The 27,272-nt window shown below is 36.5% G+C and overlaps 2 protein-coding genes across 3 annotated transcripts in view; one reads left to right on the top strand and one right to left on the bottom strand.

The window, feature by feature from the left end:
* fer1l6 (fer-1 like family member 6) overlaps positions 1 to 18,670 on the top strand; it is a 54,496-nt gene extending 35,826 nt beyond the window's left edge. The window contains exon 46 of the mRNA XM_088083536.1: positions 17,604 to 18,670. Coding sequence (XP_087939662.1) covers positions 17,604 to 17,784 — 181 coding nt within the window. The 3' untranslated portion in view covers positions 17,785 to 18,670. The remainder of the gene's footprint in view (positions 1 to 17,603) is intronic.
* LOC121948722 (uncharacterized) lies at positions 6,202 to 27,073 on the bottom strand. 2 transcript variants are annotated; one of them, XR_015777705.1, is made up of 12 exons: positions 26,783 to 27,073; positions 25,117 to 25,596; positions 24,457 to 24,606; positions 23,916 to 24,151; positions 23,385 to 23,528; positions 22,996 to 23,083; positions 22,445 to 22,641; positions 21,813 to 21,899; positions 21,230 to 21,308; positions 20,415 to 20,626; positions 17,583 to 17,745; positions 6,202 to 6,478 (listed from the first exon to the last, which is right to left on the bottom strand). XR_015777705.1 is itself a non-coding variant. In XM_042494149.2 (10 exons), exons 2-10 carry the CDS (start codon positions 25,550 to 25,552, stop codon positions 20,364 to 20,366), a joined length of 1,680 nt encoding a protein of 559 aa, XP_042350083.2. In that variant the 5' UTR covers positions 25,553 to 25,596; positions 26,783 to 27,073; the 3' UTR covers positions 18,440 to 20,363. The 2 variants fall into 2 exon arrangements, 1 of the variants encoding a protein (XP_042350083.2); XM_042494149.2 differs by lacking the exons at positions 6,202 to 6,478; positions 17,583 to 17,745 and having other exon boundaries at positions 18,440 to 20,626.
* Between the last annotated feature and the right edge of the window lie 199 nt (positions 27,074 to 27,272).

The following is a 27,272-nucleotide window of genomic DNA, read 5'->3' as shown; positions in this document are numbered from 1 at the left end:
TCTCCTAAAACTGTTGAAAACTGTTGAAACATGCATAAAATAACCCCCAAAACAACGCCATGGTGATTAAAGTTGCAAAAATGACCAAAAACACTCTAATTTGGCAAGTTCAAAAAACCATCAAAAATGCAAGGCTATAGTATGGCAAAAATGTCAAAATATGACATCTCCCAAAAACTGTTTAAAACTGTTGAAACATGCATAAAATAACCCCCAAAACAACGCCATGGTGATTAAAGTTGCAAAATGACCAAAACACTCTAATTTGGCATGTTGAAAAAATCACCAAAAAATGCAAGGCTATAGTATGGCAAAAATGTCAAAATATGACATCTCCCAAAAACTGCTGAAAACTGTTGAAACATGCATAAAATAACCCCCAAAACAACGCCATGGTGATTAAAGTTCCAAAATGACCAAAAACACTCTAATTTGGCATGTTGAAAAATCACTCAAAATGCAAGGCTATAGTATGGCAAAAATGTCAAAATATGACATCTCCTAAAAACTGTTGAAAACTGTTGAAACATGCATAAAATAACCCCCGAAACAACGCCATGGTGATTAAAGTTGCAAAAATGACCAAAACCACTCTAATTTGGCATGTTGAAAAAATCACCAAAAAATGCAAGGCTATAGTATGGCAAAAATGTCAAAATATGACATCTCCCAAAAACTGTTGAAAACTGTTGAAACATGCATAAAATAACCCCCAAAACAACGCCATGGTGATTAAAGTTGCAAAATGACCAAAAACACTCTAATTGGGAATGTTAAAAAAACAACCAAAAATGCAAGGCTATAGTATGGCAAAAATGTCAAAATATGACATCTCCTAAAAACTGCTGAAAACTGTTGAAACATGCATAAAATAACCCCCAAAACAACGCCATGGTGATTAAAGTTGCAAAAATGACCAAAACCACTCTAATTTGGCATGTTGAAAAAATCACCAAAAAATGCAAGGCTATAGTATGGCAAAAATGTCAAAATATGACATCTCCTAAAAACTGTTGAAAACTGTTGAAACATGCATAAAATAACCCCAAAACAACGCCATGGTGATTAAAGTTGCAAAAATGACCAAAAACACTCTAATTTGGCATGTTGAAAAAATCACCAAAAAATGCAAGGCTATAGTATGGCAAAAATGTCAAAATATGACATCTCCTAAAAACTGCTGAAAACTGTTGAAACATGCATAAAATAACCCCCAAAACAACGCCATGGTGATTAAAGTTGCAAAAATGACCAAAAACACTCTAATTTGGCATGTTGAAAAATCACCAAAAATGCAAGGCTATAGTATGGCAAAAATGTCAAAATATGACATCTCCCTAAAACTGCTGAAAACTGTTGAAACATGCATAAAATAACCCCCAAAACAACGCCATGGTGATTAAAGTTGCAAAATGACCAAAAACACTCTAATTTGGCATGTTGAAAAAATCACCAAAAAATGCAAGGCTATAGTATGGCAAAAATGTCAAAATATGACATCTCCCAAAAACTGCTGAAAACTGTTGAAACATGCATAAAATAACCCCCAAAACAACGCCATGGTGATTAAAGTTGCAAAAATGACCAAAAACACTCTAATTTGGCATGTTGAAAAAATCACCAAAAAATGCAAGGCTATAGTATGGCAAAAATGTCAAAATATGACATCTCCTAAAAACTGCTGAAAACTGTTGAAACATGCATAAAATAACCCCCAAAACAACGCCATGGTGATTAAAGTTGCAAAAATGACCAAAAACACTCTAATTTGGCATGTTGAAAAAATCACCAAAAATGCAAGGCTATAGTATGGCAAAATGTCAAAATATGACATCTCCTAAAAACTGTTGAAAATTGTTGAAACATGCATAAAATAACCCCCAAAACAACGCCATGGTGATTAAAGTTCCAAAAATGACCAAAAACACTCTAATTTGGCATGTTGAAAAATCACCAAAAATGCAAGGCTATAGTATGGCAAAATGTCAAAATATGACATCTCCTAAAAACTGCTGAAAACTGTTGAAACATGCATAAAATAACCCCAAAACAACGCCATGGTGATTAAAGTTGCAAAAATGACCAAAAACACTCTAATTTGGCATGTTGAAAAAATCACCAAAAAACGCAAGGCTATAGTATGGCAAAAATGTCAAAATATGACATCTCCTACAAAACTGCTGAAAACTGTTGAAACATGCATAAAATAACCCCCAAAACAACGCCATGGTGATTAAAGTTGCAAAAATGACCAAAAACACTCTAATTTGGCATGTTGAAAAAATCACCAAAAAATGCAAGGCTATAGTATGGCAAAAATGTCAAAATATGACATCTCCTAAAAACTGTTGAAAACTGTTGAAACATGCATAAAATAACCCCCAAAACAACGCCATGGTGATTAAAGTTGCAAAAATGACCAAAAACACTCTAATTTGGCATGTTGAAAAATCACCAAAAATGCAAGGCTATAGTATGGCAAAAATGTCAAAATATGACATCTCCTAAAACTGTTGAAAACTGTTGAAACATGCATAAAATAACCCCCAAAACAACGCCATGGTGATTAAAGTTGCAAAATGACCAAAAACACTCTAATTTGGCATGTTGAAAAATCACCAAAAATGCAAGGCTATAGTATGGCAAAAATGTCAAAATATGACATCTCCCAAAAACTGTTGAAAACTGTTGAAACATGCATAAAATAACCCCCAAAACAACGCCATGGTGATTAAAGTTGCAAAAATGACCAAAAACACTCTAATTTGGCATGTTGAAAAAATCACCAAAAAATGCAAGGCTATAGTATGGCAAAAATGTCAAAATATGACATCTCCTAAAAACTGCTGAAAACTGTTGAAACATGCATAAAATAACCCCCAAAACAACGCCATGGTGATTAAAGTTGCAAAAATGACCAAAAACACTCTAATTTGGCATGTTGAAAAAATCACCAAAAAATGCAAGGCTATAGTATGGCAAAAATGTCAAAATATGACATCTCCTAAAAACTGCTGAAAACTGTTGAAACATGCATATAATAACCCCCAAAACAACGCCATGGTGATTAAAGTTGCAAAAATGACCAAAAACACTCTAATTTGGCATGTTGAAAAAATCACCAAAAAATGCAAGGCTATAGTATGGCAAAAATGTCAAAATATGACATCTCCTAAAAACTGCTGAAAACTGTTGAAACATGCGTAAAATAGCCCCCAAAACAACGCCATGATGATTAAAGTTGCAAAAATGACCAAAAACACTCTAATTTGGCATGTTGAAAAATCACCAAAAATGCAAGGCTATAGTATGGCAAAAATGTCAAAATATGACATCTCCCAAAAACTGTTGAAAACTGTTGAAACATGCATAAAATAACCCCCTAAATAGCACCGTGGCGATTAAAGTTCAAAGAATAGCCAAAAACACTAAAATCTGGCATGTTGAAAAAAACCACCAAAAATGCAAGGCTATAGTATGGCAAAAATGTCAAAATATGACATCTCCCAAAAACTGCTGAAAACTGTTGAAACATGCGTAAAATAGCCCCCAAAACAACGCCATGACGATTAAAGTTGCAAAAATTACCAAAAACACTCTAATTTGGCATGTTGAAAAAATCACCAAAAAATGCAAGGCTATAGTATGGCAAAAATGTCAAAATATGACATCTCCTAAAAACTGTTGAAAACTGTTGAAACATGCATAAAATAACCCCCAAAACAACGCCATGGTGATTAAAGTTCCAAAAATGACCAAAAACACTCTAATTTGGCATGTTGAAAAAATCACCAAAAAATGCAAGGCTATAGTATGGCAAAAATGTCAAAATATGACATCTCCTAAAAACTGCTGAAAACTGTTGAAACATGCATATAATAACCCCCAAAACAACGCCATGGTGATTAAAGTTGCAAAAATGACCAAAAACACTCTAATTTGGCATGTTGAAAAACACACCAAAAATGCAAGGCTATAGTATGGCAAAAATGTCAAAATATGACATCTCCCAAAAACTGCTGAAAACTGTTGAAACATGCGTAAAATAGCCCCCAAAATAGCACCGTGGCGATTAAAGTTCAAAGAATAGCCAAAAACAATAAAATCTGGCATGTTGAAAAAAACCACCAAAAATGCAAGGCTATAGTATGGCAAAAATGTCAAAATATGACATCTCCTAAAAACTGTTGAAAACTGTTGAAACATGCATAAAATAACCCCCGAAACAACGCCATGGTGATTAAAGTTGCAAAAATGACCAAAACCACTCTAATTTGGCATGTTGAAAAAATCACCAAAAAATGCAAGGCTATAGTATGGCAAAAATGTCAAAATATGACATCTCCTAAAAACTGTTGAAAACTGTTGAAACATGCATAAAATAACCCCCAAAACAATGCCATGGTGATTAAAGTTGCAAAAATGACCAAAAACACTCTAATTTGGCATGTTGAAAAAATCACCAAAAAATGCAAGGCTATAGTATGGCAAAAATGTCAAAATATGACATCTCCTAAAAACTGCTGAAAACTGTTGAAACATGCGTAAAATAGCCCCCAAAACAACGCCATGATGATTAAAGTTGCAAAAATGACCAAAAACACTCTAATTTGGCATGTTGAAAAACACACCAAAAATGCAAGGCTATAGTATGGCAAAAATGTCAAAATATGACATCTCCCAAAAACTGTTGAAAACTGTTGAAACATGCATAAAATAACCCCCAAAATAGCACCATGGCAATTAAAGTTGCAAAAATGACCAAAAACACTCTAATTTGGCATGTTGAAAAAATCACCAAAAAATGCAAGGCTATAGTATGGCAAAAATGTCAAAATATGACATCTCCCAAAAACTGCTGAAAACTGTTGAAACATGCGTAAAATAGCCCCCAAAACAACGCCATGACGATTAAAGTTGCAAAAATGACCAAAAACACTCTAATTTGGCATGTTGAAAAAATCACCAAAAAATGCAAGGCTATAGTATGGCAAAAATGTCAAAATATGACATCTCCTAAAAACTGCTGAAAACTGTTGAAAAATGCATAAAATTGCCCCCAAAACAACGCCATGGCGATTAAAGTTGCAAAAATGACCAAAAACACTCTAATTTGGCATGTTGACAAAAACACCAAAAATGCAAGGCTATAGTATGGCAAAAATGTCAAAATATGACATCTCCCAAAAACTGTTGAAAACTGTTGAAAAATGCGCAAAATAGCCCCCAAAACAACACCAGGGCATTTAAAGTTGCAAAGATGACCAAAAACACTCTAATTTGGCATGTTGAAAAAATCACCAAAAAATGCAAGGCTATAGTATGGCAAAAATGTCAAAATATGACATCTCCTAAAAACTGTTGAAAACTGTTGAAACATGCATAAAATAACCCCCAAAACAACGCCATGGTGATTAAAGTTGCAAAAATGACCAAAAACACTCTAATTTGGCATGTTGAAAAAAACGACTAAAAATGCAAGGCTATAGTATGGCAAAAATGCCAAAATATGACATCTCCCAACAACTGCTGAAAACTGTTGAAACGTGCATAAAATAGCCCCCAAAACAACGCCATGGCGATTAAAGTTGCAAAAATGACCAAAAACACTCTAATTTGGCATGTTGAAAAAACCACCAAAAATGCAAGGCTATAGTATGGCAAAAATGTGAAAATATGACATCTCCCAAAAACTGTTTAAAACTGTTGAAACATGCATAAAATAACCCCCAAAATAGCACCGTGGCGATTAAAGTTCAAAGAATAGCCAAAAACACTCTAATCTGGCATGTTGAAAAAAACGACCCAAAATGCAAGGCTATAGTATGGCAAAAATGCCAAAATATGACATCTCCCAAAAACTGCTGAAAAGTGTTGAAACGTGCATAAAATAGCCCCCAAAACAACACCATGGCGATTAAAGTTGCAAAAATGACCAAAAACACTCTAATTTGGCATGTTCAAAAAACCACCAAAGATGCAAGGCTATGTCCCAAAAACTGCATAAAATAGCCTGCTGAATGACACAGAATGCTGCAAAACGTACAAAAACATTCTAATATGGGACGTTGAATAAACTACCATGGTCAGCAAAAGCCTAGCAGCAAACTGAAAGTTTGGTTTTGTCAAGCAACCTGTTAATATGTTTGTCTTTTAACCACTCACCTGATTCTGAGAAGGATAAAAAGGCGTGCACCCAGGGACAGTAGACACAGGTTAAAACTGCTCGAGGCAGGCTTTATTCATAGATAAAATATCACAAACAAAAATCTAATACAGCTTTACAGGAGTGACAAATACACAGAATTTAAGCAAGAAAAGGCACTAAAATCCCCAAAAAGCACACACAGTGATCAGTTGTTCTTCTATCTGGATGTCTGTCGCCTCATCACTCTCTTCACTTTACGTCTCCCCTCACTGGATGGTCTGGGGATGTCATGTTTGAGTAGAAACTTCCTCTTCCTGCTTGGCGTGTCATCTTTGAGTGGAATGTGAAATTATTTTCAACATGCTATGTTATGATGTTGTTTTTCGACCATTCTAGACTAGGATGGGTTTCATCAGCTAAACTATGCAATTTTCAGCTGTTTTTAGCTATTTAGGGGAAATGTCATATTTTGACATTTTTGCCATAGTATAGCCTTACATTTTTGGTGATTTTTTCAACATGCCAGATTAGAGTGTTTTTGGCCATTTTTGCAACTTTAATCGCCATGGCGTTGTTTTGGGGGCTATTTTATGCATGTTTCAACAGTTTTCGGCAGTTTTTGGAAGATGTCATATTTTGACATTTTTGCCATACTATAGCCTTGCATTTTTGGTGGTTTTTTGAACATGCCAAATTAGAGTGTTTTTTATCATTTTTGCAACTTTAAATGCCCTGGCGTTGTTTTGGGGGCTATTTTACGCATGTTTCAACAGTTTTCAGCAGTTTTTGGGAGATGTCATATTTTGACATTTTTGCCATACTATAGCCTTGCATTTTTGGTGGTTTTTTGAACATGCCAAATTAGAGTGTTTTTTATCATTTTTGCAACTTTAAATGCCCTGGCGTTGTTTTGGGGGCTATTTTACGCATGTTTCAACAGTTTTCAGCAGTTTTTGGGAGATGTCATATTTTGACATTTTTGCCATACTATAGCCTTGCATTTTGGGTCGTTTTTTCAACATGGCAAAGTAGAGTGTTTTTGGTCAATTTTGCAACTTTAATCGCCATGGCGTTGTTTTGGGGGCTATTTTATGCACGTTTCAACACTTTTCAGCAGTTTTTGGGCGATGTCATATTTTGACATTTTTGCCATACTATAGCCTTGCATTTTGAGTGATTTTTTCAACATGCCAGATTAGAGTGTTTTTGGCCATTTTTGCAACTTTAATCGCCATGGCGTTGTTTTGGGGGCTATTTTATGCATGTTTCAACAGTTTTCGGCAGTTTTTGGAAGATGTCATATTTTGACATTTTTGCCATACTATAGCCTTGCATTTTTGGTCGTTTTTTCAACATGCCAAAGTAGAGTGTTTTTGGTCATTTTTGCAACTTTAATCACCATGGCGTTGTTTTGGGGGGTATTTTATGCATGTTTCAACAGTTTTCGGCAGTTTTTGGGAGATGTCATATTTTGACATTTTTGCCATACTATAGCCTTGCATTTTGGGTCGTTTTTTCAACATGGCAAAGTAGAGTGTTTTTGGTCAATTTTGCAACTTTAATCGCCATGGCGTTGTTTTGGGGGCTATTTTATGCATGTTTCAACAGTTTTCAGCAGTTTTTGGGAGAGGTCATATTTTGACATTTTTGCCATACTATAGCCTTGCATTTTGGGTTGTTTTTTCAACATACTAAATTAGAGTGTTTTTGGTCTTTTTTGCAACTTTAATTGCCATGGCGTTGTTTTGGGGGCTATTTTATGCATGTTTCAACAGTTTTCAGCAGTTTTTGGGAGAGGTCATATTTTGACATTTTTGCCATACTATAGCCTTGCATTTTGGGTCGTTTTTTCGACATGCCAGATTAGAGTGTTTTTGGTCATTTTTGCAACTTTAATCACCATGGCGTTGTTTTGGGGGCTATTTTATGCATGTTTCAACAGTTTTCAGCAGTTTTTGGGAGAGGTCATATTTTGACATTTTTGCCATACTATAGCCTTGCATTTTGAGTGACTTTTTCAGCATGCCAGTTTAGAGTGTTTTTGGTCAATTTTGCAACTTCAATCGCCATGGCGTTGTTTTGGGGGCTATTTTATGCATGTTTCAACAGTTTTTGGCAGTTTTTGGAAGATGTCATATTTTGACATTTTTGCCATACTATAGCCTTGCATTTTGGGTTGTTTTTTCAACATACTAAATTAGAGTGTTTTTGGTCTTTTTTGCAACTTTAATTGCCATGGCGTTGTTTTGGGGGCTATTTTATGCATGTTTCAACAGTTTTCAGCAGTTTTTGGGAGATGTCATATTTTGACATTTTTGCCATACTATAGCCTTGCATTTTGGGTCGTTTTTTCAACATGGCAAAGTAGAGTGTTTTTGGTCAATTTTGCAACTTTAATCGCCATGGCGTTGTTTTGGGGGCTATTTTATGCATGTTTCAACAGTTTTCAGCAGTTTTTGGGAGAGGTCATATTTTGACATTTTTGCCATACTATAGCCTTGCATTTTGGGTGGTTTTTTCAACATACTAAATTAGAGTGTTTTTGGTCTTTTTTGCAACTTTAATTGCCATGGCGTTGTTTTGGGGGCTATTTTATGCATGTTTCAACAGTTTTCAGCAGTTTTTGGGAGAGGTCATATTTTGACATTTTTGCCATACTATAGCCTTGCATTTTGGGTCGTTTTTTCGACATGCCAGATTAGAGTGTTTTTGGTCATTTTTGCAACTTTAATCACCATGGCGTTGTTTTGGGGGCTATTTTATGCATGTTTCAACAGTTTTCAGCAGTTTTTGGGAGAGGTCATATTTTGACATTTTTGCCATACTATAGCCTTGCATTTTGAGTGACTTTTTCAGCATGCCAGTTTAGAGTGTTTTTGGTCAATTTTGCAACTTCAATCGCCATGGCGTTGTTTTGGGGGCTATTTTATGCATGTTTCAACAGTTTTCGGCAGTTTTTGGAAGATGTCATATTTTGACATTTTTGCCATACTATAGCCTTGCATTTTGGGTTGTTTTTTCAACATACTAAATTAGAGTGTTTTTGGTCTTTTTTGCAACTTTAATTGCCATGGCGTTGTTTTGGGGGCTATTTTATGCATGTTTCAACAGTTTTCAGCAGTTTTTGGGAGAGGTCATATTTTGACATTTTTGCCATACTATAGCCTTGCATTTTGGGTCGTTTTTTCGACATGCCAGATTAGAGTGTTTTTGGTCATTTTTGCAACTTTAATCACCATGGCGTTGTTTTGGGGGCTATTTTATGCATGTTTCAACAGTTTTCAGCAGTTTTTGGGAGAGGTCATATTTTGACATTTTTGCCATACTATAGCCTTGCATTTTGAGTGACTTTTTCAGCATGCCAGTTTAGAGTGTTTTTGGTCAATTTTGCAACTTTAATCGCCATGGCGTTGTTTTGGGGGCTATTTTATGCATGTTTCAACAGTTTTCGGCAGTTTTTGGAAGATGTCATATTTTGACATTTTTGCCATACTATAGCCTTGCATTCTTGGTGGTTTTTTGAACATGCCAAATTAGAGTGTTTTTTATCATTTTTGCAACTTTAAATGCCCTGGCGTTGTTTTGGGGGCTATTTTACGCATGTTTCAACAGTTTTCAGCAGTTTTTGGGAGATGTCATATTTTGACATTTTTGCCATACTATAGCCTTGCATTTTGAGTGACTTTTTCAGCATGCCAGTTTAGAGTGTTTTTGGTCAATTTTGCAACTTTAATCGCCATGGCGTTGTTTTGGGGGTTATTTTATGCACGTTTCAACACTTTTCGGCAGTTTTTGGAAGATGTCATATTTTGACATTTTTGCCATACTATAGCCTTGCATTTTTGGTCGTTTTTTCAACATGCCAAAGTAGAGTGTTTTTGGTCATTTTTGCAACTTTAATCACCATGGCGTTGTTTTGGGGGGTATTTTATGCATGTTTCAACAGTTTTCGGCAGTTTTTGGGAGATGTCATATTTTGACATTTTTGCCATACTATAGCCTTGCATTTTGAGTGATTTTTTCAACATGCCAGATTAGAGTGTTTTGGGTAATTTTTGCAACTTTAAATGCCCTGCCGTTGTTTTGGGGGCTATTTTACGCATGTTTCAACAGTTTTCAGCCGTTTTGGGAGATGTCATATTTTGACATTTTTGCCATACTATAGCCTTGCATTTTGGGTTGTTTTTTCAACATACTAAATTAGAGTGTTTTTGGTCATTTTTGCAACTTTAATCACCATGGCGTTGTTTTGGGGGCTATTTTATGCATGTTTCAACAGTTTTCAGCAGTTTTTGGGAGAGGTCATATTTTGACATTTTTGCCATACTATAGCCTTGCATTTTGGGTCGTTTTTTCAACATGCCAGATTAGAGTGTTTTTGGCCATTTTTGCAACTTTAATCGCCATGGCGTTGTTTTGGGGGCTATTTCATGCATGTTTCAACAGTTTTCGGCAGTTTTTGGAAGATGTCATATTTTGACATTTTTGCCATACTATAGCCTTGCATTTTTGGTGTTTTTTTTCAACATGCCAGATTAGAGTGTTTTTGGCCATTTTTGCAACTTTAATCGCCATGGCGTTGTTTTGGGGGCTATTTTATGCATGTTTCAATAGTTTTCAGCAGTTTTTGGGAGATGTCATATTTTGACATTTTTGCCATACTATAGCCTTGCATTTTTGGTGTTTTTTTTCAACATGCCAGATTAGAGTGTTTTTGGTCATTTTTGCAACTTTAATCACCATGGCGTTGTTTTGGGGGCTATTTTATGCATGTTTCAACAGTTTTCAGCAGTTTTTGGGAGAGGTCATATTTTGACATTTTTGCCATACTATAGCCTTGCATTTTGAGTGACTTTTTCAGCATGCCAGTTTAGAGTGTTTTTGGTCAATTTTGCAACTTTAATCGCCATGGCGTTGTTTTGGGGGCTATTTTATGCACGTTTCAACACTTTTCAGCAGTTTTTGGGCGATGTCATATTTTGACATTTTTGCCATACTATAGCCTTGCATTTTTGGTGGTTTTTTGAACATGCCAAATTAGAGTGTTTTTTATCATTTTTGCAACTTTAAATGCCCTGGCGTTGTTTTGGGGGCTATTTTACGCATGTTTCAACAGTTTTCAGCAGTTTTTGGGAGATGTCATATTTTGACATTTTTGCCATACTATAGCCTTGCATTTTGAGTGACTTTTTCAGCATGCCAGTTTAGAGTGTTTTTGGTCAATTTTGCAACTTTAATCGCCATGGCGTTGTTTTGGGGGTTATTTTATGCACGTTTCAACACTTTTCGGCAGTTTTTGGAAGATGTCATATTTTGACATTTTTGCCATACTATAGCCTTGCATTTTTGGTCGTTTTTTCAACATGCCAAAGTAGAGTGTTTTTGGTCATTTTTGCAACTTTAATCACCATGGCGTTGTTTTGGGGGGTATTTTATGCATGTTTCAACAGTTTTCGGCAGTTTTTGGGAGATGTCATATTTTGACATTTTTGCCATACTATAGCCTTGCATTTTGAGTGATTTTTTCAACATGCCAGATTAGAGTGTTTTGGGTAATTTTTGCAACTTTAAATGCCCTGCCGTTGTTTTGGGGGCTATTTTACGCATGTTTCAACAGTTTTCAGCCGTTTTTGGGAGATGTCATATTTTGACATTTTTGCCATACTATAGCCTTGCATTTTGGGTTGTTTTTTCAACATACTAAATTAGAGGGTTTTTGGTCATTTTTGCAACTTTAATCACCATGGCGTTGTTTTGGGGGCTATTTTATGCATGTTTCAACAGTTTTCAGCAGTTTTTGGGAGAGGTCATATTTTGACATTTTTGCCATACTATAGCCTTGCATTTTGGGTCGTTTTTTCAACATGCCAGATTAGAGTGTTTTTGGCCATTTTTGCAACTTTAATCGCCATGGCGTTGTTTTGGGGGCTATTTCATGCATGTTTCAACAGTTTTCGGCAGTTTTTGGAAGATGTCATATTTTGACATTTTTGCCATACTATAGCCTTGCATTTTTGGTGTTTTTCAACATACTAAATTAGAGTGTTTTTGGTCTTTTTGCAACTTTAATTGCCATGGCGTTGTTTTGGGGGCTATTTTATGCATGTTTCAACAGTTTTCAGCAGTTTTTGGGAGAGGTCATATTTTGACATTTTTGCCATACTATAGCCTTGCATTTTGGGTCGTTTTTTCGACATGCCAGATTAGAGTGTTTTTGGTCATTTTTGCAACTTTAATCACCATGGCGTTGTTTTGGGGGCTATTTTGCGCATGTTTCAACAGTTTTCAGCAGTTTTGGGAGATGTCATATTTTGACATTTTGCCATACTATAGCCTTGCATTTTGGTGACTTTTCAGCATGCCAGTTTAGAGTGTTTTGGTCATTTTTGCAACTTTAATCGCCATGGCGTTGTTTTGGGGGCTATTTTATGCACGTTTCAACACTTTTCAGCAGTTTTTGGGCGATGTCATATTTTGACATTTTTGCCATACTATAGCTTTGGATTTTTGGTGGTTTTTGAACATGCCAAATTAGAGTGTTTTTATCATTTTGCAACTTTAAATGCCCTGGCGTTGTTTTGGGGGCTATTTTACGCATGTTTCAACAGTTTTCAGCAGTTTTTGGGAGATGTCATATTTTGACATTTTGCCATACTATAGCCTTGCATTTTGTTGGTTTTTTGAACATGCCAAATTAGAGTGTTTTTTATCATTTTTGCAACTTTAAATGCCCTGGCGTTGTTTTGGGGGCTATTTTACGCATGTTTCAACAGTTTTCAGCAGTTTTTGGGAAATGTCATATTTTGACATTTTTGCCATACTATAGCCTTGCATTTTTGGTCGTTTTTTCAACATGCCAAAGTAGAGTGTTTTTGGTCATTTTTGCAACTTTAATCACCATGGCGTTGTTTTGGGGGCTATTTTATGCATGTTTCAACAGTTTTCGGCAGTTTTGGAAGATGTCATATTTTGACATTTTGCCATACTATAGCCTTGCATTTTTGGTGGTTTTTTGAACATGCCAAATTAGAGTGTTTTTTATCATTTTTGCAACTTTAAATGCCCTGGCGTTGTTTTGGGGGCTATTTTACGCATGTTTCAACAGTTTTCAGCAGTTTTTGGGAGATGTCATATTTTGACATTTTTGCCATACTATAGCCTTGCATTTTGGGTCGTTTTTTCAACATGGCAAAGTAGAGTGTTTTTGGTCAATTTTGCAACTTTAATCGCCATGGCGTTGTTTTGGGGGCTATTTTATGCATGTTTCAACAGTTTTCGGCAGTTTTTGGAAGATGTCATATTTTGACATTTTTGCCATACTATAGCCTTGCATTTTGGTCGTTTTTCAACATGGCAAAGTAGAGTGTTTTTGGTCAATTTTAACTTTAATCGCCATGGCGTTGTTTTGGGGCTATTTTATGCATGTTTCAACAGTTTTCAGCAGTTTTGGGAGATGTCATATTTTGACATTTTTGCCATACTATAGCCTTGCATTTTGGGTTGTTTTTCAACTTTAACAATTAGTTTCAACAGTTTTGTTTTTGGGAGGTCATATTTTGACATTTTTGCCATACAGCCTTGCACTTTTTAAGTGTTTTGGTCATTTTTGTATGGCGTTGTTTTGGGGGCTATTTTATGCATGTTTCAACAGTTTTCAGCAGTTTTTGGGAGATGTCATATTTTGACATTTTTGCCATACTATAGCCTTGCATTTTGGGTTGTTTTTTCAACATACTAAATTAGAGGGTTTTTGGTCATTTTTGCAACTTTAATCACCATGGCGTTGTTTTGGGGGCTATTTTATGCATGTTTCAACAGTTTTCAGCAGTTTTTGGGAGAGGTCATATTTTGACATTTTTGCCATACTATAGCCTTGCATTTTGGGTCGTGTTTTCAACATGCCAGATTAGAGTGTTTTTGGTCATTTTTGCAACTTTAATCACCATGGCGTTGTTTTGGGGGCTATTTTATGCATGTTTCAATAGTTTTCAGCAGTTTTTGGGAGATGTCATATTTTGACATTTTTGCCATACTATAGCCTTGCATTTTGAGTGATTTTTTCAACATGCCAGATTAGAGTGTTTTTGGTAATTTTTGCAACTTTAATCACCATGGCGTTGTTTTGGGGGTTATTTTATGCATGTTTCAACAGTTTTCGGCAGTTTTTGGGAGATGTCATATTTTGACATTTTTGCCATACTATAGCCTTGCATTTTGAGTGATTTTTCAACATGCCAGATTAGAGTGTTTTTTGGCAATTTTGCAACTTAAATCGCCATGGCGTTGTTTTGGTGGTTATTTTATGCATGTTTCAACAGTTTTCAGAAGTTTTTGGGAGATGTCATATTTTGACATTTTTGCCATACTATAGCCTTGCATTTTGAGTGATTTTTTCAACATGCCAGATTAGAGTGTTTTTGGCAATTTTTGCAACTTTAATCGCCATGGCGTTGTTTTGGTGGTTATTTTATGCATGTTTCAACAGTTTTCAGCAGTTTTTGGGAGATGTCATATTTTGACATTTTTGCCATACTATAGCCTTGCATTTTGGGTGTTTTTTTTCAACATGCCAGATTAGAGTGTTTTTGGCTATTCTTTGAACTTTAATCGCCACGGTGCTATTTTGGGGGTTATTTTATGCATGTTTCAACAGTTTTCAGCAGTTTTTGGGAGATGTCATATTTTGACATTTTTGCCATACTATAGCCTTGCATTTTGAGTGACTTTTTCAGCATGCCAGATTAAAGTGTTTTTGGTGAATTTTGCAACTTTAATCGCCATGGCGTTGTTTTGGGGGCTATTTTATGCACATTTCAACACTTTTCAGCAGTTTTTGGAAGATGTCATATTTTGACATTTTTGCCATACTATAGCCTTGCATTTTCGGTCGTTTTTTCAACATGCCAAATTAGAGTGTTTTTGGTCATTTTTGCAACTTTAATCGCCATGGCGTTGTTTTGGGTGCTATTTTATGCACGTTTCAACAGTTTTCAGTAATTTTTGGGAGATGTCATATTTTGACATTTTTGCCATACTATAGCCTTGCATTTTGGGTTGTTTTTTCAACATACTAAATTAGAGGGTTTTTGGTCATTTTTGCAACTTTAATCACCATGGCGTTGTTTTGGGGGCTATTTTATGCATGTTTCAACAGTTTTCAGCAGTTTTTGGGAGAGGTCATATTTTGACATTTTTGCCATACTATAGCCTTGCATTTTGGGTCGTGTTTTCAACATGCCAGATTAGAGTGTTTTTGGTCATTTTTGCAACTTTAATCACCATGGCGTTGTTTTGGGGGCTATTTTATGCATGTTTCAATAGTTTTCAGCAGTTTTTGGGAGATGTCATATTTTGACATTTTTGCCATACTATAGCCTTGCATTTTGAGTGATTTTTTCAACATGCCAGATTAGAGTGTTTTTGGCAATTTTTGCAACTTTAATCGCCATGGCGTTGTTTTGGTGGTTATTTTATGCATGTTTCAACAGTTTTCAGAAGTTTTTGGGAGATGTCATATTTTGACATTTTTGCCATACTATAGCCTTGCATTTTGAGTGATTTTTTCAACATGCCAGATTAGAGTGTTTTTGGCAATTTTTGCAACTTAAATCGCCATGGCGTTGTTTTGGTGGTTATTTTATGCATGTTTCAACAGTTTTCAGCAGTTTTTGGGAGATGTCATATTTTGACATTTTTGCCATACTATAGCCTTGCATTTTGGGTGTTTTTTTTCAACATGCCAGATTAGAGTGTTTTTGGCTATTCTTTGAACTTTAATCGCCACGGTGCTATTTTGGGGGTTATTTTATGTATGTTTCAACAGTTTTCAGCAGTTTTTGGGAGATGTCATATTTTGACATTTTTGCCATACTATAGCCTTGCATTTTGGGTGTTTTTTTTCAACATGCCAGATTAGAGTGTTTTTGGCTATTCTTTGAACTTTAATCGCCACGGTGCTATTTTGGGGGTTATTTTATGCATGTTTCAACAGTTTTCAGCAGTTTTTGGGAGATGTCATATTTTGACATTTTTGCCATACTATAGCCTTGCATTTTGAGTGACTTTTTCAGCATGCCAGATTAAAGTGTTTTTGGTGAATTTTGCAACTTTAATCGCCATGGCGTTGTTTTGGGGGCTATTTTATGCACATTTCAACACTTTTCAGCAGTTTTTGGAAGATGTCATATTTTGACATTTTTGCCATACTATAGCCTTGCATTTTGGGTCGTTTTTTCAACATGCCAAATTAGAGTGTTTTTGGTCATTTTTGCAACTTTAATCGCCATGGCGTTGTTTTGGGTGCTATTTTATGCACGTTTCAACAGTTTTCAGTAATTTTTGGGAGATGTCATATTTTGACATTTTTGCCATACTATAGCCTTGCATTTTGGGTCATTTTTTCAACATGCCAAATTAGAGTGTTTTTGGTCATTTTTGCAACTTTAATCGCCATGGCGTTGTTTTGGGGGCTATTTTATGCATGTTTCAACACTTTTCAGCAGTTTTTGGGAGATGTCATATTTTGACATTTTTGCCATACTATAGCCTTGCATTTTTGGTGGTTTTTTTCAACATGCCAGATTTTATTGTTTTTGGCTATTCTTTGAACTTTAATCGCCACGGTGCTATTTTGGGGGCTATTTTACGCATGTTTCAACAGTTTTCAGTGATTTTTGGGAGATGTCATATTTTGACATTTTTGCCATACTATAGCCTTGCATTTTGGGTCGTTTTTTCAACATGCCTGATTAGAGTGATTTTGGCCATTTTTGCAACTTTCAATGCCATGACGTGTCTTTGGGGGCTATTTAATACAGTTTTAAGTAGTTTTTAGCAGGTTTTGGGACATGTCATATTTTGACATTTTTGCCTTACTATAGCCTTGCATTTTTGGTTTTTTTTTCATCATGCCAGATTAGAGTGTATTTGGTCGTTTTTGCAACTTTCAATGCCATGACGTGTTTTTTGGACATTAAATTTTTTGAAATTTTTCAACATAATTTTTTCAACATGCTATATTATGATATTTTTAGACGTTTATTCGACATTCTATACTATGACTTACTTGGGATGGGATGTGGATTTCAGCAGCTTTTTTGACATGTCATTTTCTTATTTTTTGCCATGCAAATATGGCCTTTTCTGCCATTAAAAATGCTATACTTTCATGTGTTTTGCAGTTGGTTTTTAGATGTGATATATTGACAAATTTCGCCATGCTATAGTAAGATGTTTTTGGACGTTTTTCTTTTTTGGATATGCTTTATTATTATTATTTTTTGATTTTTTTTTCCACATTCTATACGTGTCTCAACATGCTATTTTGTGTGGTTTTTCACTGTCTAAAGTGGCATTACAAAGTCAAAAAGAATGCATAGTATGATTTACTCTAAAATAATGTTTAAAATATAGAAAAAACATATAAAAACTATACCTAATTCTCTTTGTTCCCCAGTCGTCCAGATACCTCCTTCTCTTGGTTCGTCAATCCATTCAAGTGTTTCTTCCACTTGGTGTGGCGAAGTTACAAGAAGTACATCATCATCGCTTTGGTCTTGCTCATCTCAGTTCTCTTCCTCTTCCTGCTGTTCTACACGCTGCCAGGAGCCATTTCCCAGAAGATAGTCAGTGGATAAGACACACACACAGAGACTATGTTCACACTGTAGTTGAGAACATCCATCAAAATTGTAAATGACTTGCGATAATGCAACTGCCCCTCCAAGCCCGACAATAGAGGTTATGACTGTGTATGTCATAATAGGCCAGCATGAACTCTTATATATCGACAGCTCATGTTAAAGTGACCAAGAGCATTTTTTACAGCTTTTTACTGTTGCTTCAAATATGTGCCAAAATGTTTGTTTTAAAAAGGAAAAAAAACAAAGTATGTGTTTGTCACTAATTTTTAATGATTTATGTCTTACTTCAGTAGAACAAAGGGGCTTGAAGTTAAAAGCCATTGTCAAGAATGGAGAGACTAACTAGCAAATTCATTTTAGGTCTTCTTGTGGGAATTATTAACAATAACAAAAATCTATAATATCGTAAGCCTACGCCTTTAAAGCATAGGTTTGTATCTTTTAAAGTGTAAATACAATATCCGCATGCCATACGTATGTACGTATGTAGTATGAAGGGATGATCACAGCAGCCAGTAACTCTTTAAATGTACCACAGTGAAGTTTTAAACTCGACTTACAAAAATCTGAACCTATATTTTTAAGCTTATTTACATTTTATCTGTTAAGAAAGAGACAAGCTTTGTTAAATGAAAGTTCATCACAGTGCTTATATTTGCTGACAATTTTATTAGAAGTGAACACGGTATTAGGCGTCTCATGTTTTATCTGCAAATCAATCTTTTGTATATTCTGGTCAAACTTACATAATGAGCATTTTTTTCTTAGCAGCCTTCACGTTTTGGTATGAAACAACTTTGCAAGTCAATGTAATACTTCTCAGGTAATTTTCCTCGGAACACTTTAATTTAAACTCCACAATAAAGTGCAATAACTACAATCACTGTGTCCAATATTTACAAGACAGCCACATGCACACTAAAAAAACATGATAAATATTCCCTGTTGCAATATATTTTACACCCAGGAAGGGACATAAAGGGGAAAAATTAGGGTTGAAAGAAAACTACTTTTGAGAAATCTTGCAAATTTTTAGGTTAACGTACTATCAAGTCAGTGGAATAGATTTCATTTAAAATTGATCTCAGGTATAAATTCACACGAGTGAAACAACTGGAGAATAGGGCTGGATATCACCACTGATATCCGATTCGATTTAATGCAATATCGATTTGATTAGGGGCATTTCAGTTACATTGAGAATTTCTTTGATACTCAAGAAAACTTGGTAGAAAACTTATGCTGTAAATTGCAAAATGATTTTTTTAAATAATAAATTCAGAACAGGATTATACTTAAATATTTGAAATATAACTAAATTCTGTTGCTAAAACATTAATAATAGTAGGGCTAGAGCAGGGGTCGGCAACCTTTACTATCAAAAGAGTCATTTTTGCAAATTCTCCATTTTCCTGAGATGTCTCCTATCTTGGATTTGGAATCTGTAGTTAGCCAAGCTTTTGTGATTCAGGACCAGCCACCCCTTTTAAACATGGCAAGATTTAGTGGAAAGGCACCAAGGCCACAGAAATGCTAATACATTTTCTTATTCTGCATACAGGCTACATATTTTTGCAACTGGAAAATGTAAGCGTAATTTTAGACATAAAACAATGATAAAATTGGATTAAAAGCTTTAAAAAATAACTGTTTTTCACTTCTATATAATTTTTTGTCAAAGACACAGGAGCCACTGGAGAGGGGCTAAAGAGACGGTTGCCTACCCTTGGGCTAGGTGATACATTTTTATCAGTTAATTCCAATTTGTGGCTCAGGATGATTTTTTTTAAATGGAAAAAGCTCAATTCTCCTCTGCTGCTCCCTTTTGGGCTTCTGTAGTCACAGAGGGCTGTGCTTTTGTTTTAGCTTCTTTGTAATAATTTACTATTAGATGATCTCATGTATTGGTGTTTATCACATACGTTTAGCAGCATTGATTAGAGACTGCTCAGAGAGCAAATTGAAACGGGGTTTATGCTTCCATTGTTGAGGCTATTCTCAAGCACAAGGACATAAATTAAAAGATTTTTTTTCAACTTTCAATATTTTTCCTTCATGTCCCTTCCAAAGCTCTGTAATATTTCAATTAAATCATACAAAGTTTCACCTTAAAATAAATCAACAGTGAACTTAACTTAAAAAGATAACTTTGAAGGTTTTTACATATGTACACAAAAAATAATGTATGTTTCCTGTTCAGAAAAATTAATTTATAAAAATTCTGAATGCTGTGTCTCTATTTGAACGCACTGGATGTTACGTGATGTAAAATGAAGACAAAGACAAAGTGATGCCTATCAGGTGCTCTATTTTTTTTCTTTGTACATATGTGCAGGGATAAGGTGCTTGTAATTTTAACCTGAAGATCTACCATGGTTTGAAACATCTATGCTCAATAAATAAGTGAATTAAGTCATAGCACACAGACTCTGCTGTGAATGGATGTCCAATGTAAAGTCAATCAGATCAAAAGTTTAGATAACTATGTTTGGTTGACCTTTCCTAAACAACAACAACAACAAAGACATTGTTAGAAATCGTACGTTTGTAAACAGCTCTGGTTTATTAGCAGTTTATTGTAAGATATCTGTGTCAGTCAGAGAAATACTCTGCTGCAGGCTGACCTGAGGGTATGAGGAGGAGGAGGATGAAGAGGAGGTGACAGTGTATTGATGTGTAGCCATGCTGGGGCCTCTAAGGAGCAGGGATGAGGAGGAAGAGGAGGGTATGAAGGGGAGAGGGGCAGAGATGCTGTTTGCTGCGGAGGAGTTGTTGAGGAAGCTGTTGGACTGCAGTAGCGTTGAGCTCTGTCTCGGCTGACTGCTGGAGGCGGCGGCTGAAACACAAGATACCAACTGTTATCTCCTTAAACTTTTTAATACGCTTCACTAATTACATCAAAGCTCAAAACTTAACTTCTACAGAATCTGAGACAGTATAATCCGTGTTCAAAACCACACATCACATGGATGATACTGAGATTGTTTTTTTAATTGAGTTTAACATAAAACAAATATATAAATATAAAATAGATAAAGCACTAAAATCCAAAGTGAAGAGCTGTATCCAGCGTACTGATACATTCTGATATTAAATTCGAGTCACTGGGACACATAATATGAAAGTTATGGGAAAAAATTCCATTGCTTTCTATTAAAATATTAACTAGAAATATAAACTAAACATTGACAATAAGTATGCTTCACGAAACCAATTTAGCATATTTTAAAATATTTTTTATTATTATATATTTACTTAGTCAGAATGAAAGTAAATAAAAAAACACAGTAGGTTGAGAAACAGGGAATCTGCATGTTGCCAAATTTCTCTGCTTTGTAACCTGAATTCAGGTGAGCAAACACGGGCAAGCGACAAGAAAGAACAGTTGACAACAATCAAGTTTAAAAAGCAGAAGTAAGTCAAAGGTGTTTTATCTTACCACAAGTCGCTGTGAGTTGGTGATGCTGACTGCTGATGGGAAAACCAGTTTGAGAAAGACCTGCAGCGCCACCTAGCGCCTGAAAACAAAAAAAGACAAAAATGACTTGTCTTATTGGAGGGAAGGTTCCTTCTATGTAAATGATACTTGTGGGTAATATTGAGGTCAGTAGGTAGCAGCTTACTCATTAATTATTCAAGACTTAAGCATGTAGCCGATACGGTGCAATTAGGTGATGAATTGACCATGAAATCTTAAGTAGGACCTGCTGCTGTCGTGTTAGTGACGGTATCACTTGCTAGCTTGAGTGTGGTCGCTTGAGTGCAGCACTCAAGTTAAGTTGTGTGGGTCCAAAGTAACATCTTTGACACAAACTGAACTAAAATTAATCAAAATTCAAAATCAGACAAAACACAGGCTCGCTGACAAAAGGGATTCTAACGGAAGTCAACCTGAATGAGTCGGTTTGAGACGTGGAAATGTCAATTGCCGAAAGAGAAATGCCTTCCAAATAGGACACATCTTCCTCGTCATTTTGTCATTTGCTCATTTCAGTGATTAAAAAATAAAAGACATGACTGACCTGAGCCTGATTGATACAGGCCTGGAGTTTCCTTTTTGCCCTCCATCTGGCCACCCTCAGCCTGGTTTTCTCTCTGCGCTCTCGCACCTTTAACACAACAATATCATCACATTTCACATCAATGGGCAAGTTCACCTCATGATGAAAAATACATATTTTATCTCTTTGGATAAACATCTATGTGGCATATACACATTTATTGTGCTATTTTCTTTTTTGGGCCAAAGAACTACGGTTTAATGCATTTTAATTTAGAGGGTTAATATGCACAAAATGTTATGAAATATACACAAAAATAGAAAGTACTGATAAATATACAAATGCAGCATGAATATAATTAGTGCATGCACTAGAAAATATGTTTTTGAGGTCACAGTTACCCTGACCTTTGACTATCACGATCTAATCATTTCATCTTTGAGTCGAAGTGGACATTTGTGCTAAATTCCCTCGAGGCATTCTTGACAAATCATGTTTACAAGAGTGAGACAGACAGACAGCCCAAAAAAACAATGCCTCTAACCACAGCTATTGCTGGTGCTGAGGCATAAAAATCTCCCCGAAACACTATAATCTTTAAACACGATTTATGTCGCAAAAAGAGTCTGTCATGAACACTAAGGTTTACTGACCAGATCTGCCAGCAGCGGCTGCGGTAATGTCTTCTCCAGCTCTCTGCGTCTGGTGATGCTTCGCCTGCGGAGCTCGTTCCTGCGCAGTTTGTATTCTTCGTAAAGGCTGAGGTCTTTAGTCCAGGGCCGCACCGCCTGGCGAGGTGGGATGCCGGACGGCAAAGCCACCATGGAGGCCACTGGCTGAGGCACTGGATCTGAGACACATACATAAATAGGTTTGTAAAGAGCTAGATCAATATATCAGGTTGCTGATTTATATAATTAATGCTGGCCTCCAGTTGTTATAGCAGCAGATCAACACTGCTTCTTGGTCTTTACAGCCAGTCTTTACAGCCAATACTGAAAATGCACGAAAATGTACTCAGCTTTAAAAAAACTAGACAAGCTGTATAAACTCAGAAGCATGACATCAGTCCACACACACACACACACACACACACACACACACACACACACACACACACACACACACACACACACACACACACACACACACACACACACACACACACACACACACACACACACACACACAGAGATCCACTCACAGGTGCTCGGTCCGGGTGAGCTGGAGGTTGAAGTGTGATTTCTCTGGCTTGCAGGAGTTCCCGACCACTGTGTCGCTGACCTTTGAGCCTGAAGAACGAAACAAAAGCATTCATTCTCTGTTCAGATTCTTCTGAACTGTCTGTGATATTAAGTACAATCCCAGAGTCATCTTGTGATTGTGAGGTGTCATAATTCCCTTAGTTTGGTTTCTAACCTAAATCAGAACTCCACTCCCATGAGTGCAGAAATATCATTGGCAGATTTGTCAAACTGTGCAGCGACACTGTTAAAAACTAAATTCTCTCCTCAACAACTTTTGAAAGAAAACTCAAAAGAACTTAAGTGTTGACTCGTTATTGTCAGATCTGATATTCAGCTCAAGCCTCACCTCTGATTCTGGAAGATGATCCTGCGGCACTTGGCAGTCCAGCATGAGGCTAGCAATCATTTCCTGCTCTTCCTCCGGCTCCTCCTTGATACAGATCACCTCCTCCTCCTCCTCTTGTTGCTGCTCCTCAACCTCCTGCTTCACCTACATTACAACAGGAGACAACCAGGGCTTTAGGACTGATAAGAAATCAAAGTCCACTAGTTTACCTCTAAAGATGCAACTCCACTAGTAGTTAGGGACACTAAATGTGGACCAGTGTCTTTTGTCGTTTGGGGTGTTACAGGAAAAAAAAATCACAGTTTGAATAATCTCCTCAGTTTTGGGATCATGGTTCAGTTCTCCTAATAGCAGGTAAAATACAAAAATGCACTTTTGTGCATTTGTGGAATGTTTTTTCAACTGTTTTCTCCTACTAACACAGTACATATTTAGTAAAGTTTCTTTTTGTCTTCATTTATAAGAGGACAGAGGTCAAAGCACAGAGCAGTAGGGCCATTTCAGTGGGGTGTGCATGTGCATTAGCGTCACCTGTGGAGCAGAGGAGGGAAGCGTGGAGCTATCAGCCTGGGTGGAGCCATCAGGGGACATAGAGCTGGCGGCTGACTGCTGCCCTGGATCCAGAGTCAGTGCCAGCTCAACAGGAGGGACCATGGCAGCATCCACGCTTTCTGTATGAGGCTGCAGAGTGATGGTCCACTCACAGTCGTCATCCTGATCGTCATCCTTGCTCTGAGCTGTGTCTTGCTCTGCGGGACAGAACAAAACTGCACAGACAGACATCTGATCAAGGACAGGCTATGACAGAAATTATATTTTACAAATGCATGCACATCTGACGTTTCATTCAGCGTATAGCCTGAAATATACTGGACTTAGAAGGCCAGATCAAAAACTCCAATAATAATAATATATCAGCTGTGATCACTTTTTACATTTTTACATTAACAGTTATCTTTGATATTTTTTTGTCATCAATATTTTTTATTGATTTTCTTTTAATCAGACACTCTGACACAGCAGTACACACACACATTCACTCATCCCACTCCTCAACCCCTCAGCTGTGTACCTGTGCTGCTATCCAGAGAGTCTGTTGGTGTGCTCACAGGAAGTGAGACAGGCAGCATCAAGTCAGATGGGTCGGAGGTGGCAACTTCCACATCTGAATTACAGCATACTCTTACTGCACGCCTGCTCGTGCTGTGTGGAGAGGTACATTCTGGGAGAACAAACAGTATAGTTTAGTTTATTTGTACACAATTAAAAACTGAATAAAATCTAGTTGAATTTAAAAAAAATAAAAAGTGTTGGGAGAGGTCAAGAAGCAAATGGACCCTCACAATAAACTTGAAAAAAACAATTACAAAAGTGAAGAAAACAAAAACAATAAAAAAAAAATTTAAATCCCTAAATTTTACAGTAAAATACAACAAAAGATAAATGACAACAAAGAGTAAAAAGTAACCAGTGAGTCAACACTAACCCAACAGAAATCAAGATTTATGGAACACAATACAGAGTGTAAAGTAAAAAACACTGAATTAAATGTATGATAATTTCCTTTCAATTCTTTTTTAAAGATGGTGAGCTCATGATAAGGTGTACTTCACAGTCCATATCTGCGCATCCCGATATCCAAGGGAATATTGACCAGAAGGGAGTCATTCGAGTCTCGGGACTCATTTGAGTGCAGAGCCAGATAGAAGTAATTCATTTGTGAGGTCATTACCTTGGTTTCTTGTTGTCAGTGATCCGTCAGAGGTCCTGCTTTGAGTCAAGCATGATGGAGAGGTCTCTGTGGAGGAGACTCCTGCACTAGCTCTCTGTGCTTGAAGGAAGGAGGACGGGTGGATGCGGACCAGAGCCGAGGAGGCTCTCTGCTGCAGCTCCTCCTCCACTCCTTGCCTGTAGTACTTCAGCTTCAGCTCGGTGTAGCGCAACTTGGCTCGAATGTTGTCATTTTCCTTCTCTTTTTGGGCCTTTTCCCTCTGCAACAACGCAACATCTCTTTTCATCAGAGCAACTTGGGTTTTCAGCTCCTCAAATTTCACTCCGACCACTTTGAGCATCTCAGCCAGCACAGTTTCCACCGCTCCATTCACTGCTCTCTCAACCACAGCGCCCATCTGGCCCCGAATCAGTGACACAGCAATGCTGACATCCATTCTGAAGAGACCTCAGAGCAGCTGGAGTTTCTTCAAAGTTTTACCTGCATGCACAATTACATCACAGTTTAGGAGTGCAGTTTAAGTTTAGATTTTTGTTTCAGGTGAGACAAATGCAACTTAAATGACATGCGTTTTGGCATTTCCACTGAGAACAAAAGTGTGCAAAGCGGATCTTCAAAATAAACAAAGAACATGATACAACTTTGTGCCACATTGAGTGTGCGGTCGTTAACAATTAAATAAAATGTTGTCCATGTTTGAGCAAATAAAACATCATGCAACACAACACAACATGCATCACAGCCTAAGTACGTTACTGTTAAGAAATTCGACCTTATGGGAAAATAATGATGCTTAAAGCTAAATTATATATAACAATAAACATTTACTAAAAAACACACAGTATTATGCTCATTTCTAGAGCTGGGATGAAATAATCAATTCATACAAGTCAAATCGGTGGAAACATCATGCATCAACCCATTGTGACATGGAAGAAAAGATAAGGAGATATACGGAGTTGTAAAAGCTGATACACGAGGAAGTGAAACACAAAATTGGTGATGAAGTTACTCTAAATAAATGCGGGTAGGTTTAACATCAGATAAATAGTACAGATTATTTTGGGACAACCAACTTGAAGCTCAACACTCATATTAAATCAAATTAGGAAACTTCGGCAGATGCATTTCATTTTACAACAGTTAGCATTTGTTTATGATAACATTAACACTTTGAAACCAGACCAATTCAGTTTTACCACTTTCTTGCAATGTGTGGGACATTTTGGTTATGTATAAGAAAATAATCAAACCAACCGTCTCAGGTTTTAAAGGGTCAAAAAGCGTTTGAACGCAGCACTTAACTGATATTGACCCGGGATTTAAAAACAGTGGTGCAGACGCAGTTTACAAACAAATGACGTTATAGCAAATTGCTATTTCTTTACTAGTCATCGACATGTAGGTAAACACTATAATTAAATCAAATTAGGAGCCCCTAACGTCCAGTTTATTAACTTTAACAGACATAATTCAGACCCTTGAGAGCAGTTAGCATTTGTTTGCTACTATTACAAACAGCGGTGCAGACGCATTGAGTTCAGTTGGAGAGCTAAGGTTGTCGTAGCAAGTTTATTTCTACCCATAGTTTCTTTACCGGTCAAACTGTGTCGAGCGACGCCTATTAAAGTCGAAAGAAGGATTAAAAAGAAAACATTTTACTCACCGTTTGTGTTTCACGTTTGTGTTAGCCAGTTAGCTGATGGCTAACTAAGCTAACGCGAAAACTCCGCGTTAGGAACGTTAGCTAACTAGGCATTTTCGTAACGTTAGCTTACGTTAGCTCTTCTAAAAACTCTTCAGTGTTATGTTTTCTTTCACAAAGAGTCGCGTTTCACTCTCAAAATCGTTTCTTTACACATGAATGTGTGAATGAGTCAGAGCAAGTGCTGTTGTTCTGCTTTCACTGCGTCGCGCTACACCGGAAGTGTTTCCGGTGATTCGAACATCCGCGAACCAATCGGTGTGGAGCTAAGAACTGACAGGAAGTGTGCCTACGCCGAGTGCGCATGCGTCAAAGAGTGGACCTTATTTCACCAGTAGGGGAGACTATGCATATATGGACTACACCAACCAATTTTTAAAAATAAATTTAACTTAGATCCTGGTGTATTTTTACATGGTACTATTTGTATTGTATTTTTTAATTGTATTCA

Source organism: Plectropomus leopardus, chromosome 10, assembly GCF_026936395.1.
Source record: "Plectropomus leopardus strain MGB_pleo_1.0 chromosome 10, ASM2693639v1, whole genome shotgun sequence".
Lineage (NCBI taxonomy): Eukaryota > Metazoa > Chordata > Actinopteri > Perciformes > Serranidae > Plectropomus > Plectropomus leopardus.
This window is presented reverse-complemented; position numbering and strand designations above follow the sequence as displayed.

Bases quoted from the DNA above. Each gene is read 5' to 3' on its own strand.
- LOC121948722 (XM_042494149.2), bottom strand. From the start codon at position 25,552: ATGGATGTCAGCATTGCTGTGTCACTGATTCGGGGCCAGATGGGCGCT. The intron at 22,642-22,995 runs GTGAGTGGATCT...TATGTGTCTCAG, and splicing joins CTCACCCGGACCGAGCACCT to ATCCAGTGCCTCAGCCAGTG. The intron at 21,900-22,444 runs GTCAGTAAACCT...GTTGTGTTAAAG, and splicing joins AGCCGCTGCTGGCAGATCTG to GTGCGAGAGCGCAGAGAGAA.